The sequence below is a fragment of the Xenopus tropicalis genome, chromosome 5 (assembly GCF_000004195.4).
Source record: "Xenopus tropicalis strain Nigerian chromosome 5, UCB_Xtro_10.0, whole genome shotgun sequence".
Lineage (NCBI taxonomy): Eukaryota > Metazoa > Chordata > Amphibia > Anura > Pipidae > Xenopus > Xenopus tropicalis.
The window spans coordinates 52,440,563-52,454,996 of NC_030681.2; the positions used below are offsets into that span (position 1 = coordinate 52,440,563).

At 39.8% G+C, this 14,434-nt stretch overlaps 1 protein-coding gene across 2 annotated transcripts in view; it reads right to left on the reverse strand.

Moving 5' to 3' along the window:
- Positions 1–737: 737 nt before the first annotated feature.
- synj2 (synaptojanin 2) overlaps positions 738–14,434 on the reverse strand; it is a 64,408-nt gene continuing 50,711 nt past the window's right edge. The window contains exons 19-27 of one of the 2 annotated variants that reach the window (XM_031901559.1): positions 12,757–12,975; positions 11,498–11,576; positions 10,621–10,789; positions 8,999–9,151; positions 8,378–8,518; positions 7,475–7,539; positions 5,894–6,002; positions 4,871–5,067; positions 738–1,861 (exon numbers count right to left, since the gene is read on the reverse strand). In XM_031901559.1, coding sequence (XP_031757419.1) covers positions 911–1,861; positions 4,871–5,067; positions 5,894–6,002; positions 7,475–7,539; positions 8,378–8,518; positions 8,999–9,151; positions 10,621–10,789; positions 11,498–11,576; positions 12,757–12,975 — 2,083 coding nt within the window. In that variant the 3' untranslated portion in view covers positions 738–910. 2 annotated transcript variants of the gene reach the window in all.

Here is a 14,434-nt window from a genome sequence, read left to right on the forward strand (position 1 = left end):
ACCCTCATATTCCTTTACTGTTACACTACAATACTCACACAAGTCCCTTGCACTTATATGCCTATACTCTCCTAATCCCATAATTCTTCACTCCCATTCGCCCATATGCTCCTACTCTAATACTTTCTTACTCTCATCCTGCCTTACTTTCATACTTCCATAAGTGGCTTGTACCAAAATGGGTGTCACAATACCAATACATTTTTAATGAATATGCAGTTTCTAAATGCATCTGATCACTGATCTGTACTGTAACCCTACCGACACCAATAGCTGCTCACATGCAAGGCCATGACACTGTAATGAGAATGTTGCTTGTGGAAAAATTGAGCATGGTGAGAAACAAATTGCTTTTGTAATCACATACTGCCCTGTGTCTTTGGATAACAAAAGACCGCTGTGCAGTTATGGCACTGCCCATACTCCCTTACTGTCATACTCAAATGTTCTACTCTACATGGAGTAAGTTTAATTTCTCTGTTTAAATTAAATAAAGATACTTGTTGCCTATTGTTTTAATTGGAAAATTATGTTTAGCAGAAAACCAGAAAAATACTGCCCTTGGAAAAATTACATTTATTTACACTGTGTAAAAACAAAAAAGTGCCCCTAAAGTGAATGATGAAAATACTGAAAAATTGCTTCCAATTTAACAGTTGAGGATTCAAATTATCTATCTATTTTATACATATAATATATATATATATTAGTTTATGGTTGAAAATATACACAACAGATCTTCATATTTTATGTTTTATTATTTAAAGAATGGTCTTAGTAACTGCACAACAGCCATTTTCACTTTCGGAAGAGAGATGCCTATAAGAATGCTAGATTAAGAAATATAAATGATGGTGGTTTCAAGCTTTGAAACCGTGAAATCGTACTTTTAGCCAAACTCCTGATTAAGTCACTCAGAACAATTTCCAGTAAACTCTTTCTTTAAAGTTCCAGTACCAGACGGTTGATGAATGCTCTCACATTGAAATTCTAACAAATTCCATTCACCTGAAATGCAGGTTTCTTGTGGCTGCATCGACTGAGGATGAGTTTGAGGAAAATAACTACTCTGAGTATTTTCATTATTATCTGCATTGGAATGCTCAGAATGTATTTGTAGAGACACATTTTCTTCAGTATTTGTATTACTATTGTTAGATGCATCACGAAGCAAGAGATTACTGTTACTGTGTAAAACTTCAAGGTGAAAAGCAGCAGGAGCAGACTTTTTTCTGCGTGGGGGAACCTTTGGAATAAAAGAGGGTTCTTGCACTGGAATAACTTGAGCTGTTGAAGAGATCTCATCACTTAGTTTCCGTTGAGGAATCTTTGCAACCTGGGATGGTGGCAGTGTTCTTGGTTTAGGTACAGGACGTACATTTTGGACATTATTAGAGTCCATGGATTCAGCTATTTGAGCGCTTGTAACATTCTGGTGCAACACATCAAACTGAGGCTTTACTTTAGGCGCTATCTGTGATGGGCCATCTTGAAAGTTCATTAAGTCAAGATAAGAATCCAAGTTTGGTAAAAGGACAGATTGATTAGAATTTCCAACATCATTGATGTTTAAACCAAGTAACAAATCTGCCACAGTGGCCAGCTGTGTGGAGGATGCAGAATCCAAAGTGCTGTTGTTATTTTTTTCCCCATCATCCTTACATATTTCTGATTTGGTTGGTATAACAGCACTGTGTGACTTTTCAGGATCTGCAGAAGTCAAATGAACCTCTAGTTTTGGTATGGGCGGTACAGCTGGGGGCATGCTGGTATGTTCAAATACATCAACATGAGGCTGTGGCTTAGCAGGAACGCCACACACCGGGTCTTGTTCATTTGCCTTTTGCTTTAGATGAAAAGACTGGGGAAAAAAGAAGACAAAAAAAGAATAATGATCAAAATACTTCCTAACATTAACTGTACAGAGACAGGGACGTGCCAAATTGAGGCTACTCTTTGCAATATTTGGAAGTGGTCAAATGCTTTAAGTCAGAGGATTTAGCCAAATTCTCAATTATTCAAAAGCACCAAACTCTTAGGCTAATGCCAGGGCCGGTCTTACCAACTGCGGGGCCCCCTTAGTACATTGTGAATTATGTTGCCATAGTTTTATAGTTTTTCAGGCTGTTCCTGCTGAATTGTGCTTAATACAGGCACACCTCCCAATATTTAAAAAATGTGAACAGGGACAAAAACCTCTGGTGCGTACAGCGTGGTGAAATTTTTTTTTGCCATGCCCATGGAAAGAATGCAATTTGCCCTTCAGTGTACTCCCACTCCCAGACTCACCCAACACTAGCAGAACAGAGCAGCACTGAGCAGCGTTCATGTAGCCATCATATGGAGCAAACTTAGGGGGCTGTTCCTGCTGAATTGTGCTGCTTTTAATCAAGGAGAATGGGAAATGGCTCATACAAGGCACTATAAGCAGCAATATAGCATAATCACTGGAAAATTCCTACTTCCACATTTTCCTGCAGAAACGGTGCTACGTGTGCCATTGTCCTTACCAACTTATAGATCCATTCATCAGATGAGAATGCCAAATAAGGGGCCCCGCGCTGCACTAAAAAACAGGAGCTTTCACTCCCCCTTCCCTTCCACCCACAGACATTTATACCCCGCTGTGCACGGACTTCTAGTTACATTTACCTCTTATCTCATCAACACGAGAGGAGAACTCCTTCACAGGGGGCTGTGCGCGCGTGGTCTGCCTTAACATGGTGAGCGCAGAGGTTCAAAGTTCATGCCCTGTGTCCAATCGCATTGCAGCACAGCCCCCTGTGAAGGAGTTTGTGCGGGTGGAAGGGAGTAAAATCTACTCTTTTTCAATTGAGCGCGGGGCCCGATTGGGCGCAATCAGTACAATCGGCCAGGGGTGGGTCAAGCTGATCGGGCGCCCTAGGCAACCCGGTAGGCCACCACGCCCCTCCCCCCACCCCGTGCTTTGGCGCATGCGCAGTCGCGCGGGAGGGGGGTGCGCAATGTGATGGGTCATTGCCCCCACCACTAATGACAAGCGGCGGGGGCAATGGCAAAGAAGGAGGACTAGGGGTAGGCAGGAGAGGCTCCTGCCTGGCACCCCCTAATCGTTGCGCCCTAGGCAGCTGCCTCTTCTGCCTACCCCTAGTTCCGGCCCTGCAATTGGCCTAGGACCGGCCCATACACGTAGTGTATGTAGCATAAAATCGCTTGCCGAGAATACACTCCATACGCTTAAAAATCCTGCTACCTGTGCCTGCACCCAAATGCATTAAATACGCTTGGGTGCAGGCACATGTAGGCAATATCTGCCGAAAATGCAAAGTCTTGCGTTTTTTGGCAGATTTCGGCTCCATGTGCCTGCACCCAAGTGTATTCCAGGCTTTCGGTTGCAGGCACAAGGTAGGCAGATTTTACAGTAGTGGAGCGTTAGCCTTAGTACACCTGCAATGCCAAGCATTTCCTACTGAGGGGATCAGAGGAACTTTTCACCAGGCTGATATCCACTCAGCTGTTAAGCTCCCGTTGTGACTTTTCATTTGACTTTAAAGGATATGTAAACCTTAAAAATTGCTCAGGGTGCTTTTTTTAGCACGTGCAATTTACATTCATTTATGTTTTCTGTTTCAAAGCTATTAAACAGTTTATTAACGTCTAACATAATATTCTTTGTAATCTGGTAATCTGTGGATTCTAGTAAATACCAGAGTTTCTATAAAATGCCATAGTCACTATTTAGTGGGCTGTTTGGGCCTCTTAGGCCCTGGCATTTCAAGTACAGAGAGACCCAAACAGCCGCACATAGGCCCAATATATAGTGACTGTCTATGGCATATTACAACAGCCCCTCTGGCATTTTCAAGAATCCACAGATTGCCAGTGCAGGCCTGTCTCTGCTCCAATGGAAATCAATCTTACATGTGCGTTAGACACCTCTTTGACCATCTCCACAGTCAGAGAGAGAAGAAGAGTTTAGAAAAGAGAAGGGGGCGGAGCATCATGTGGCTAGGAAGTAGTTAAGAGTGCTAAAACTGAGCTGTTTGTGATGCAGAATCTGCATGAGAATGAGTGCAGGAAAAGAGGTTTGCTATTTTGGGGGACTGTATAGTCATTTTAGAGAATTAAAAAAAAAAAAGGTTGCCTTTTTAACAAAAAATAAATTCATACAGTAGCTTCCTACTTTACGGCAACAGCTGGAGGAATATGACAATATTCTATCTGCGTTTTGTAGGCCTATAAAAAGCAGGCAGAAAGAAGTGGAGCCAATGCTTAATAGGACTTCGACCTTACAGTCTGAGTCAGTGGTGTGGACAATGCAGGGGCCAATTAAATAAAATACCTTTTAACGTATTCAAGCTTTAATGTGGGGGTCACACAAGGTAGACCCGTGGGCCAACAACTGGACAGCACTGATCCAGAGGAAGGTAAAAAAAATCCTTATTGGGCAGAGAGTACATTCCCCTTTTCGCTCCGTAACTGTATTCGGGGGGCGCAGATCCCTGTGCTCCTTACAGAGTGCAGAGACCCATGGAAATTCATTTTTGCTCCCTGCTTATATTCATTACGTTTGTGCTTGTTAATTTCTGTTTATACATAATGCACAAACTTGCAGTTTATTGCACATACTATTTGCAGTCCCATCAGATATATATACGCTTGAATAGTGATGTCAGAGACCCATCACTGACACTACTTTGATGCCCCTTTTACAAATAGTTATTGTCCAACATGTCCTCTGTATATTGTATAGAATAAATTACCCTCACTCTGTGTTATAAACATATTGTCACATTTCTTCAACAAACACAGCTTACATCTTTGTAGGCATATAATCCCATGCATCACTAAAAAAACAAAACATTTCTTTTATTGTACTAAACATGCTTACAGGTTCAGGCTTTGCTTCAGATTTTTGTATGGGAACAGGCTTCATACTGGGAACCATTGGTGGCGGCCTTTGTGGCACCAGAGCTGGCTCTGTGGCTGGGACATTCTTCTGTGTTGAATTCAAAGAAACAGACTTTGGTTTTTCTTTCAAGCTACTGTTTTGCGGACGTACACCAGTTTGGCCCACTTGTTGTTTTTCTGAAACATATTGAAAAACCTGATGTAAATGAACATGTAGCGTTTTACAAAAACTCTTGTTTTAAAATGAATAACTAATGAATGGATGAAGAGCATACAATTATAAAATGAATTCCATAAAGTAATAACACAAAATACAGTATTTAATACAGCAACAGATTTTCACCTTTTTAAAGCAAATATTCTCTTTCCCTTCCTTCTTACTATGTAAGCTTAAAAGATTTAAACAAATTACATTATAGTGATTTATTGGCTCTCAGCAGCAAATATTTCCCATTGCTCTATAACTTCAGCAATTGGTTTCAGGTTCAAAAAGCAAAACGTTATGTTCTCCTTTATTACCTGGGGAAACACAGCTGCACACCCAGGCTCCTACACAATTTGAATCCAGGGCACAGCCCAGTGAGATCGCACCCCACCAACTTATAGTAAAGGCTAAATTAGGACTGGCAGAAGAGGATACAATGATGCTGGGATATCCTCTGCAGAGACGTGTGCATAATGAGTGAATTTACTGGCTCGCTTAGTATGCACATGTGAAGGAAGATCAGGGGATTCATCCCTTAATCCTATGACACATAATTAATGTACATAGTGAGAAATCTGGGACAGTTGTCATTATACGCATGCTTAGAATCCCAACATGGCTGCCCAAGCCAGGAGCTCCTCCCTGTGCAGGGGGCATTGCACTCAATAGGAGCATTTTCTGGCCCAAGTATTGTTTCCCAAGTACTGCTTCCCACAGTATTATTAGCCCGCACCTCTAGTGGGGGAAACAATTTCACTATAATAGGTGCCTTTTAACATAGTTTATAACTGTTCTCACCTTTGCTGTTATCCATTAGCCATCGTATAGCTTCTTCTGCCTCCTGGGTTGTAGTTGCCTTAATCTGTTTCACATTATACGGTTTGCTGATGCCAGACATTCCTGAAGACTATATCAGAAATAATCCAACAATTACTATAAATCATATAAATTATTTTGAACTCAGTCACTATGAGTAAAGATGTAGCAGTGTATATCAGCGCATTAGTACCCATACCCCTAACACCTTCAGCATGCCATGCAATAGGGGTCATTTACAATGGACCTTGCAGTGTACATAGCCCTCCAATCAAGTGCTGCCTGTGTTATGCAGCGCTCAATCCAAGAAGTGTGGGGGGAGGCAGGTAGGGTTTCTCCACCAGCCCCCTAACGTGTGTGTTATTCAGATGGACAAGTTAAGGAGCATCAGGAGGAGCAAGCCTGCTTTGAAGCCCCGTCAAACCTGCCCTGCCAACCTGACAAATCCAGCGTGAAGGGCGAAGCCCTACTTTTCCCTGGACGTGAGTGCTTCTTAAGTGAGCACCAAGGGCTGCGCCACTGGGGTATGGTAAATGACCCCTTATGTATGCTAGGTGACAGCTTGAGCACAGTGGCGTAACTAACCATACAAAGTACCACATTGATTGAGGGGAGGGACACATAATTCACACCACATTAAACACTTAACCATCTGAAAGAATGGCATTTCCATGTCAGTCCAGTCACAAATAAATGTTGCAGATGTAGCTATTCTATCTACAATATTTTGTGGCTAGAATCTAATAGTACAGGTATGGGATCCTTTATCCGGAAACCCGTTATCCAGAAAGCTCCGAATTACGGACAGCCCTTCTCCCATAGACTCCATTTTAATCAAATGATTCATAATTTTAAAAATTGATTTCCTTTTTCTCTGTATCAAAATTTCACTCTGACTGCTGTACGCTTCAGTTTCACTCAGTGATAATTATGCCCCCTTATCCCATTATTTTAGTAGGCAATGGTTGGTGATTTCAGGCAGGCAACAAAATCTCAGCAAATACTTGTAAATTTTGCCGACCCTGCCAGGTTAATTGTGTTATTGCTTGAAAATGTTCACTGTTGCATGTCTGAGCAATGACGTAATTACACTGGCAGAGCAATTACAAGGTACATATGCATATATTTTACAGAGTTCGATGATTTAGTATTACACAAATGTAGGCACACATCCGATTCACAAAAAGAAAAAAATGGCAGATTACAGCTTGTAATGCCAAAAGGCAGCAATACAGAATTGCATCTGCTTTGCCATAGTAAACAAATAAGTCAAGGGTAAAGGTGATGTCACAACAGTTTCCTTACTATTAAAGGTGCAGGAAAGTTACACTCGCTGGGGGTGCCAAAAGAAGCAGGAAGAGGATTGCTCCCAGGTGTAACCCCGGGTCAGTGCAGTTTTCTGCTAACAAGAGCAACGGCCCAGGGTATCCGGTAAGTGAATACAATCACTCAGAGGGGCCTAATTTTTGGCAACCCCCTTCCCCCCCAGTCTTTCTTTAATTTGGAGCAATTGCATAGTAGGTTTTCATTTCTAAATAATAGATGCCATACATTATGACTTACTGGATATTGTGGTGCTCCAGAAAGGGGTTTAGCAATTTGCACAACTGAAGATTGGTGAGTGCTCTCTGTTAAAAGCAAAAGACTTGTTTTAGTATTAATGTGTATCAATTCATGCCTCAATTGGGTTAATATAAATGTGCAAAATATCAAACATATTAAGGTGCATTTCACTAGTCTGTCCACTTGGTGTCGCTCACATAGCTATTTAAAAAAAAAAGTGACCGTGCATTCTATCATGTTGCTATATCAAACATATTCTAGATGCAGGAAAAGGTGATGTACCGTGTTAGCCAGTCAAAAATGTTTACAGGGTAACCCTTTTGAAATAAAAAAATAACAAAAGTGATATAAAGGTGATACCTTTATTGGCTAACTAAGATAACCATAGCAAGCTTGAAAAAGGAACTAAAATGTTCTGAAAGCTTGCTATGGTTATCTTAGTTAGCCAATAAAGATATTCTAGCAACCCTGCATTTCACTATTTTGTCCACTTGGTGTCACTCACATATTCATGCAAAAAAAGACTGCATTCTATCATGTTGCTATATCAAACATACCCTATTAACCCTACCCTATTAACAGTGCATTTTACCACACTAAGATACTCTAGTCTTTTATATATTATAAAAACTTTCAATAGTAAAAACTATATTAAAAATTAAATAAACCTCAATAAAAATGTATATTTGACATTTTTGAAAATGTATATTTGACAATTTAGTCAAAATTAAATCTCTTCATTATACCTGTGCCACCGACATCATCCAGAGTTCAACTTGAATGGACAAATATCTAGTAGTCAGCAGAGTTATAAAGTGACAATGTTACACCTTATCAGAAAGTGCCAAAGCCAATACATGGTTTCTTAATCAATAAAGTAATATGCTTGATATGCAGCCTTACTTGGAGGTGGTGGTCTCTGTGGAGGTCTCTGTGGCGGTGGGCGTGAGGCATGAGGGACTGATAAAGACCTACTTGGCGACCGAGAGCGAAACTCTCCAACAGCCTCCAGCTCTTTCTTTAGGGCCATCAAATCTGCATCATCTAAATAACAGTAAAGAACCTGTTATGGCTCAGTTCAACATCTGGCTACTGTTTTGTTTCATTCATTCTTGGTAACTCCTGCCACGCTGCTGATTCTGAAATTGGGCAAGCTGTCAGAGTCAGCCCCTACAACACAAATCTTGATGTTGTTATTATTAATAACATGTATTTACTATGTGCCAAGATATTCCACAGCACTTCACAATAAATAGGTGTATACAAAGAACATACAGATTGCATACAAAAAGTAAAACAATTCATTGGATGACTGTCACCTAACGAGTCAAAGAAGGTAATAAGCCAGTGTCTCTCCTGACAATCATTTGTATGGTTTACTCTTAAATTCTGATCAACTTGGCAGTAAGTTTAGTTACAGAAAAACGGTTACGTTATCAAATGGGTAGATGAGAAAACTGAAGTTGTTCAATAAATCGTTTCTACCACGTGTATATTTTACAAATGTAGGAAACTAAGTTTTACCTTTGAATGAATGTGGTTTCTTTGAATTCACCTGGGGAGCTCTGACTGCACAGGCTACTGAATCATCGGCAGGCCTATCACAGACAGCTCCCGGCTTGTTGGTCTCCAGATGTTGCGGCATCAAGTCATCTGCATCATCATCCAATATATCACCTAGGGACAGCATTAGTTAACAGTTAATGCAAGAAAGCCACATAATAGCTCATCAAATAGCTGTATCCCATATTGATACCTTTTTTATTATTTTCATACAGGATTAGGCATGTTAGTCAGAAAAAGCAAAACAGGAAACACATTACTAAGAATAATAATAGCAAACAGGCTATTAATAAATGTAAATATCCTTTGCACATTTACATGTCAATTTGACACCATGGACACTCAGGAAACCAATTTTTTGATAAAAGGATATTTACTCTTTATGGCATATGGTGCATGAGACAGATAATATGCTAACAAACTGCTTAATGTTAACACTACGTTTACTTCGCTGAAAGCTGTAATTTAATTTTAAATGCACATATTGCTGCTGTTGCAGCCTGTTTTTCCCTAAAAACTCAACTTGACATATTGTATAGTACTGAGAGTACCGCTAAACCAAAACTAAACCAAATTTTTAAATCATGTGACTTAAGTGTTTAAATAGTTAAGTCCCATAATATCTGTTTAAATTATATAACTTTTTTTATTTTATTCAAATTCCAATTTACAAATTAGGATTTTATTTAGAATTATCATTAACTGCTTATAACATGATGATAAATGTGCCAAAAGCATCCCATGACCCATTAATGTAAAGTATCCTAATGACCACCTTGAATTTTGGGTTTGTCATGTAATGTGAACAGATGCATTCTGGGGTTTAGCTTCAGGGCAAACAACAACAGCTAAAACCTACAGCTAAACCTGCAATTCTTGGCATTATGAAATAAGACACAAGTTTGCAGGGGTGCAAAAAACCTACAGCAACCAATCAGCAGGTATCATTTACTGGTCACCTGTTGAAAAGCAAACATCTTATTATTTGTCATGGATTATTGTACCATGGCAAACATAGTTCCTTTTATTACTGTTTTGTACATTTATACTGACAATGGGGGTCATTTATCAACACTTGGCAATTTAAAAAGTGGGCAGTAACCCATAGCAAACAATTTAATTGTTGCATTCATTGTTCTACCTGCAGCTGGCTAAAAAGAAAAACGATCACTGGTTGCTATGGGTTACTGCCCACTGGGAAATTAGCCCAATGTTGACAAATGAGCCCCACTGAGTCAGAGAAGACCTTTACTATATTTCTGGACATATAGCACCTACTGGGCCTTCTGTCTCTATATTCACACCCCTTTTCTATATATGATGATAACACAGGACATTTTTTATCCAAAGTATTCCATATACTATTCCTAAAGTGAATGGGGAAAATATTGTATTTTGTTCATCACCGTCACAGCATTTTGCCATTTCACATGAATTGCAAATTTAATCCTTTTAATTAATCTTGTTCACAGCCGTAAATTAGTCTTTTGGTAATTCTAAAGACTGTCAGTATAAAGGAAAAGATTTTAATATTAAAAAGGTAATAAAAACAAACAAACAAACCCACTGCTCATTATACTGACCTTCTGATTCATAATCCAAACTGGTGAAATCAAAGTTCTCTTCGAGTAAGCAGGAGTTGGCATTTGGTGACATGGGTGCTATGCTATCTCTGTTTCGAGCAATTTCTTCATGCAGACCCTTGAGCCAGTCCTCTGTTTTAGGCCTTATTTTTATAGTTTTGCCATTTACCTAAAATAATAACAATATATAAAATATATAACAGCTCAGATAATGAAGCATTTTGAGTGACACAATTAGCCGCACGTTGCAAAGTTCTAAAGATACAGCTTATTTGGCCTATAATTTCAGCAAAATAGTAGTCACAAGAGGGTGTTGTGTTTGTGATTTGAAACAAATGGGCAAAGTCCTTATGGCGTTATTTCTAGTGCCTGGTGTGAAAATAACGTCTGCACCTAGTTATTTAGGTGCAAGTATAGTTGCATCTGTTTTGTGGTCATAAATCAGACCTAATGAACACATAATGAATAAATAAAGTTTCACCAAGCCTTGCCAGTATTAACAACATTTTTCAACCCAAAATCTATTCCAATTACATAATAAATGTGATTATATTACTGCTTATCTACAAACTCTACTGCTCGACAGCCTTCTGAAACTGTTGGGGGGTTTATGCTCTGCTTCAGTAGGCACTACAGTAGGCATACACTCTGCACCGTTGGTGAGCTTCGGAAAGTGGGGGGGGGGGGGGGCTCTGATGGTGCTAAGTAATCCTGTAACCCTGCATAAGAGATGAGAGGCCACTGAAATTTTCCTTGCCTTTTGGAAAATATACTGTAAATTTATAAAGCATACCTGCATTTCATTAGATCAGGATTTACACATTTAAACTCATTTGCCATACTTTCAATGTACTAAAATAAGTGAAATTAATTTTACCTTTAAGCCATCCAAATCAAGAACATTTAAAGCTGTCCTACTATCTTCAAATGTGACAATCATTTGCCCTCTGATAAGCCTTGAAAAGAAACAGACTTACATAAATTAATATCCATAGTATATGACAAGTACACTTAACGGTGCAGACACATGGAGCTACCTTTAGCAGCTACTTGTCATGGCTACTAAATGCCAGAAAATATCCTGCCATAGACAATACTGAGAATTGCCTCTGCTAAAACACACGTAGAGACAGTTATCAGTAAATGATCTGCATTGTCTGTTTTAGTATCTGTGACAAGTGGCTGCTACTAGTAGCTCTGTGTGTCTTCCAGATAACTGATCCCATACCTGTATGGGTATTGTGGTTTTTCCAGTCTGTGGCATTAGATATATTTGTGTAGAAAAAAAAGACTAATTTCTGAAAGTTCATCAAAATAAAATATTTATGAAAGGAGTTCTGCAATGTTTATGTTTTTGATAATTACTTAAAGGCAGCCTGCTGGGCCATTAAAGTGGTCACACACAACTATGCAGAGAGTGGAACTGGAACACTGCGCAACATTATAGCTTATGTCATCCTGCCCTGACAGTTCCGTTTAGAATTTAGTTAAACGACAGAAACCAGTAAACCATACATTGAGTTGCTAATCTGGAGAAACGTCAGCATGATATTATGCTAGGTCATTTCAGTGTATAACTACAGTAGAACCCTCATTTAGCATTTTTCAAAAAGAAGACAAATAATTCCAAAACTATAAAACAAAATAATAAAGACCAATTGAAAAGATGCTTAGAATTGGCCATTTTATAACATACTGAAAGTTAACTTAAAGGGGACTCCCCCATTTAATGTCACACTATGGGGGGGATCATGTGCAAGACCTATCGGAAAGTAAAGCAATAAGTGATGTGGAAGCTGTATGAGGTGCAGACAGAATGGAACTATTTCCAGACAGAACCTTGGCAAAATATGTATCTGGCTATTATTTTAAACCTCTTAACTCCACTAATAAAAATATTAACAGACAAAAAGACTGTTGTTTTGGGGAATGTCAGAACAAAAATTTGGTATAAAATCTGGGAAAACATGATGTAAATCAGACACAAGCACCCATTAAAATGCATTACAAATTGGTGGGACCACAAGAAAACAGTGTAAAATGCAGGGAAACTTAAAATCATGGCATATAAAATCGAAGATTCACTGGATGTGGTTTACAGTTTTCAAGTTTGATTTTCTGACAATGCAAACTTACCTTACAAGGATAACATTGCCATAGGTCTGAAATGTTTTCACAAGTTCTGTGCTTATATCTTCTGGGAAGTCAGCTTTCTCTTCAGCTGTTGGAAACAGGATACGAACTTCAACGGTGGCATCAAGAGGGCCCTGAGAGGAAGTTATCTCTTGAAAAACTCTCTCCCTGGAAGTCACATCAACTTCCTGAACTTCCACTTCCACCATAGCCAGCACAGGCCTGTGGGTTTAAGCAAATATATTTCTATGAGGTACAGTGTTTATATATAAAAAATCAAATGAACAGGAATAGACATAGAATAAAAAATATACATGATATCTGGCATCAAGCGTGTATACCAGGGCTGTGGAGTCGGAGGCAATTTTGGGTACCTGGAGTCTGAGTCGGCAAAAAATGAACCGACTCCGACTCCTACTAAATTTAAATGGGAATAAAAAAAAAAAAAAAATAAAGCAAGTTTAAATGTCCCAATTCACAAACAGTCATAATTAATTACTTTTCTGCTATAAGAATAAAGCCCAATGCACACAGTGCATAAACGAACATGTAGAGTGACCATGAAGCATGCTTTTCATTGACTGTATGCTTCACTAAATGGGACGTAACGCACAGTTAAGGTTCGGCAGCTCCACTGCGTCGTGTTCCTCTGTTAATGGGAACACAATGCCCACTGGGAACCCAGCCTAACTCTCACTGATAACTAATTAAGTAAAAAAAATTTGCAGGACTAGAAATACTTGTATACGTGAAGGGAATGGATAGTCAATAGTTTAAAGGAACAGTAACACCAAAAAATGAAAGTGTATAAAAGTAACTAAAATATAATGTGCTGCTGCCCTGCACTGTGTGTTTGCTTCAGAAAATCTACTATAATTTATATAAATAAGCTGCTGTGTAGTATGGGGGCAGCCGTTCCTGCACTGGTACAGCTGGGGTGTTTGCTACAGAAACCCTACTATAATTTATATAAATAAGCTGCTGTGTAGCCCCGGGGGCAGCCATTCCTGCACTGGTACAGCTGGGGTGTTTGCTACAGAAACCCTACTATAGTTTATATAAATACCCCGCTGTGTAGCCCCGGGGCAGCCGTTCCTGCACTGGTACAGCTGGGGTGTTTGCTACAGAAACCCTACTATAATTTATATAAATAAGCTGCTGTGTAGCCCCAGGGGCAGCCATTCCTGCACTGGTACAGCTGGGGTGTTTGCTACAGAAACCCTACTATAATTTATATAAATAAGCTGCTGTGTAGCCCCAGGGGCAGCCATTCCTGCACTGGTACAGCTGGGGTGTTTGCTACAGAAACCCTACTATAGTTTATATAAATACCCTGCTGTGTAGCCCCGGGGGCAGCCATTCCTGCACTGGTACAGCTGGGGTGTTTGCTACAGAAACCCTACTATAGTTTATATAAATACCCCGCTGTGTAGCCCCGGGGGCAGCCGTTCCAGCACTGGTACAGCCGGGGTGTTTGCTACAGAAACCCTACTATAGTTTATATAAATACCCTGCTGTGTAGCCCCGGGGGCAGCCATTCCTGCACCGGTACAGCCGGGGTGTTTGCTACAGAAACCATACTATAGTTTATATAAATACCCCGCTGTGTAGCCCCAGGGGCAGCCGTTCCAGCACTGGTACAGCCGGGGTGTTTGCTACAGAAACCCTACTATAGTTTATA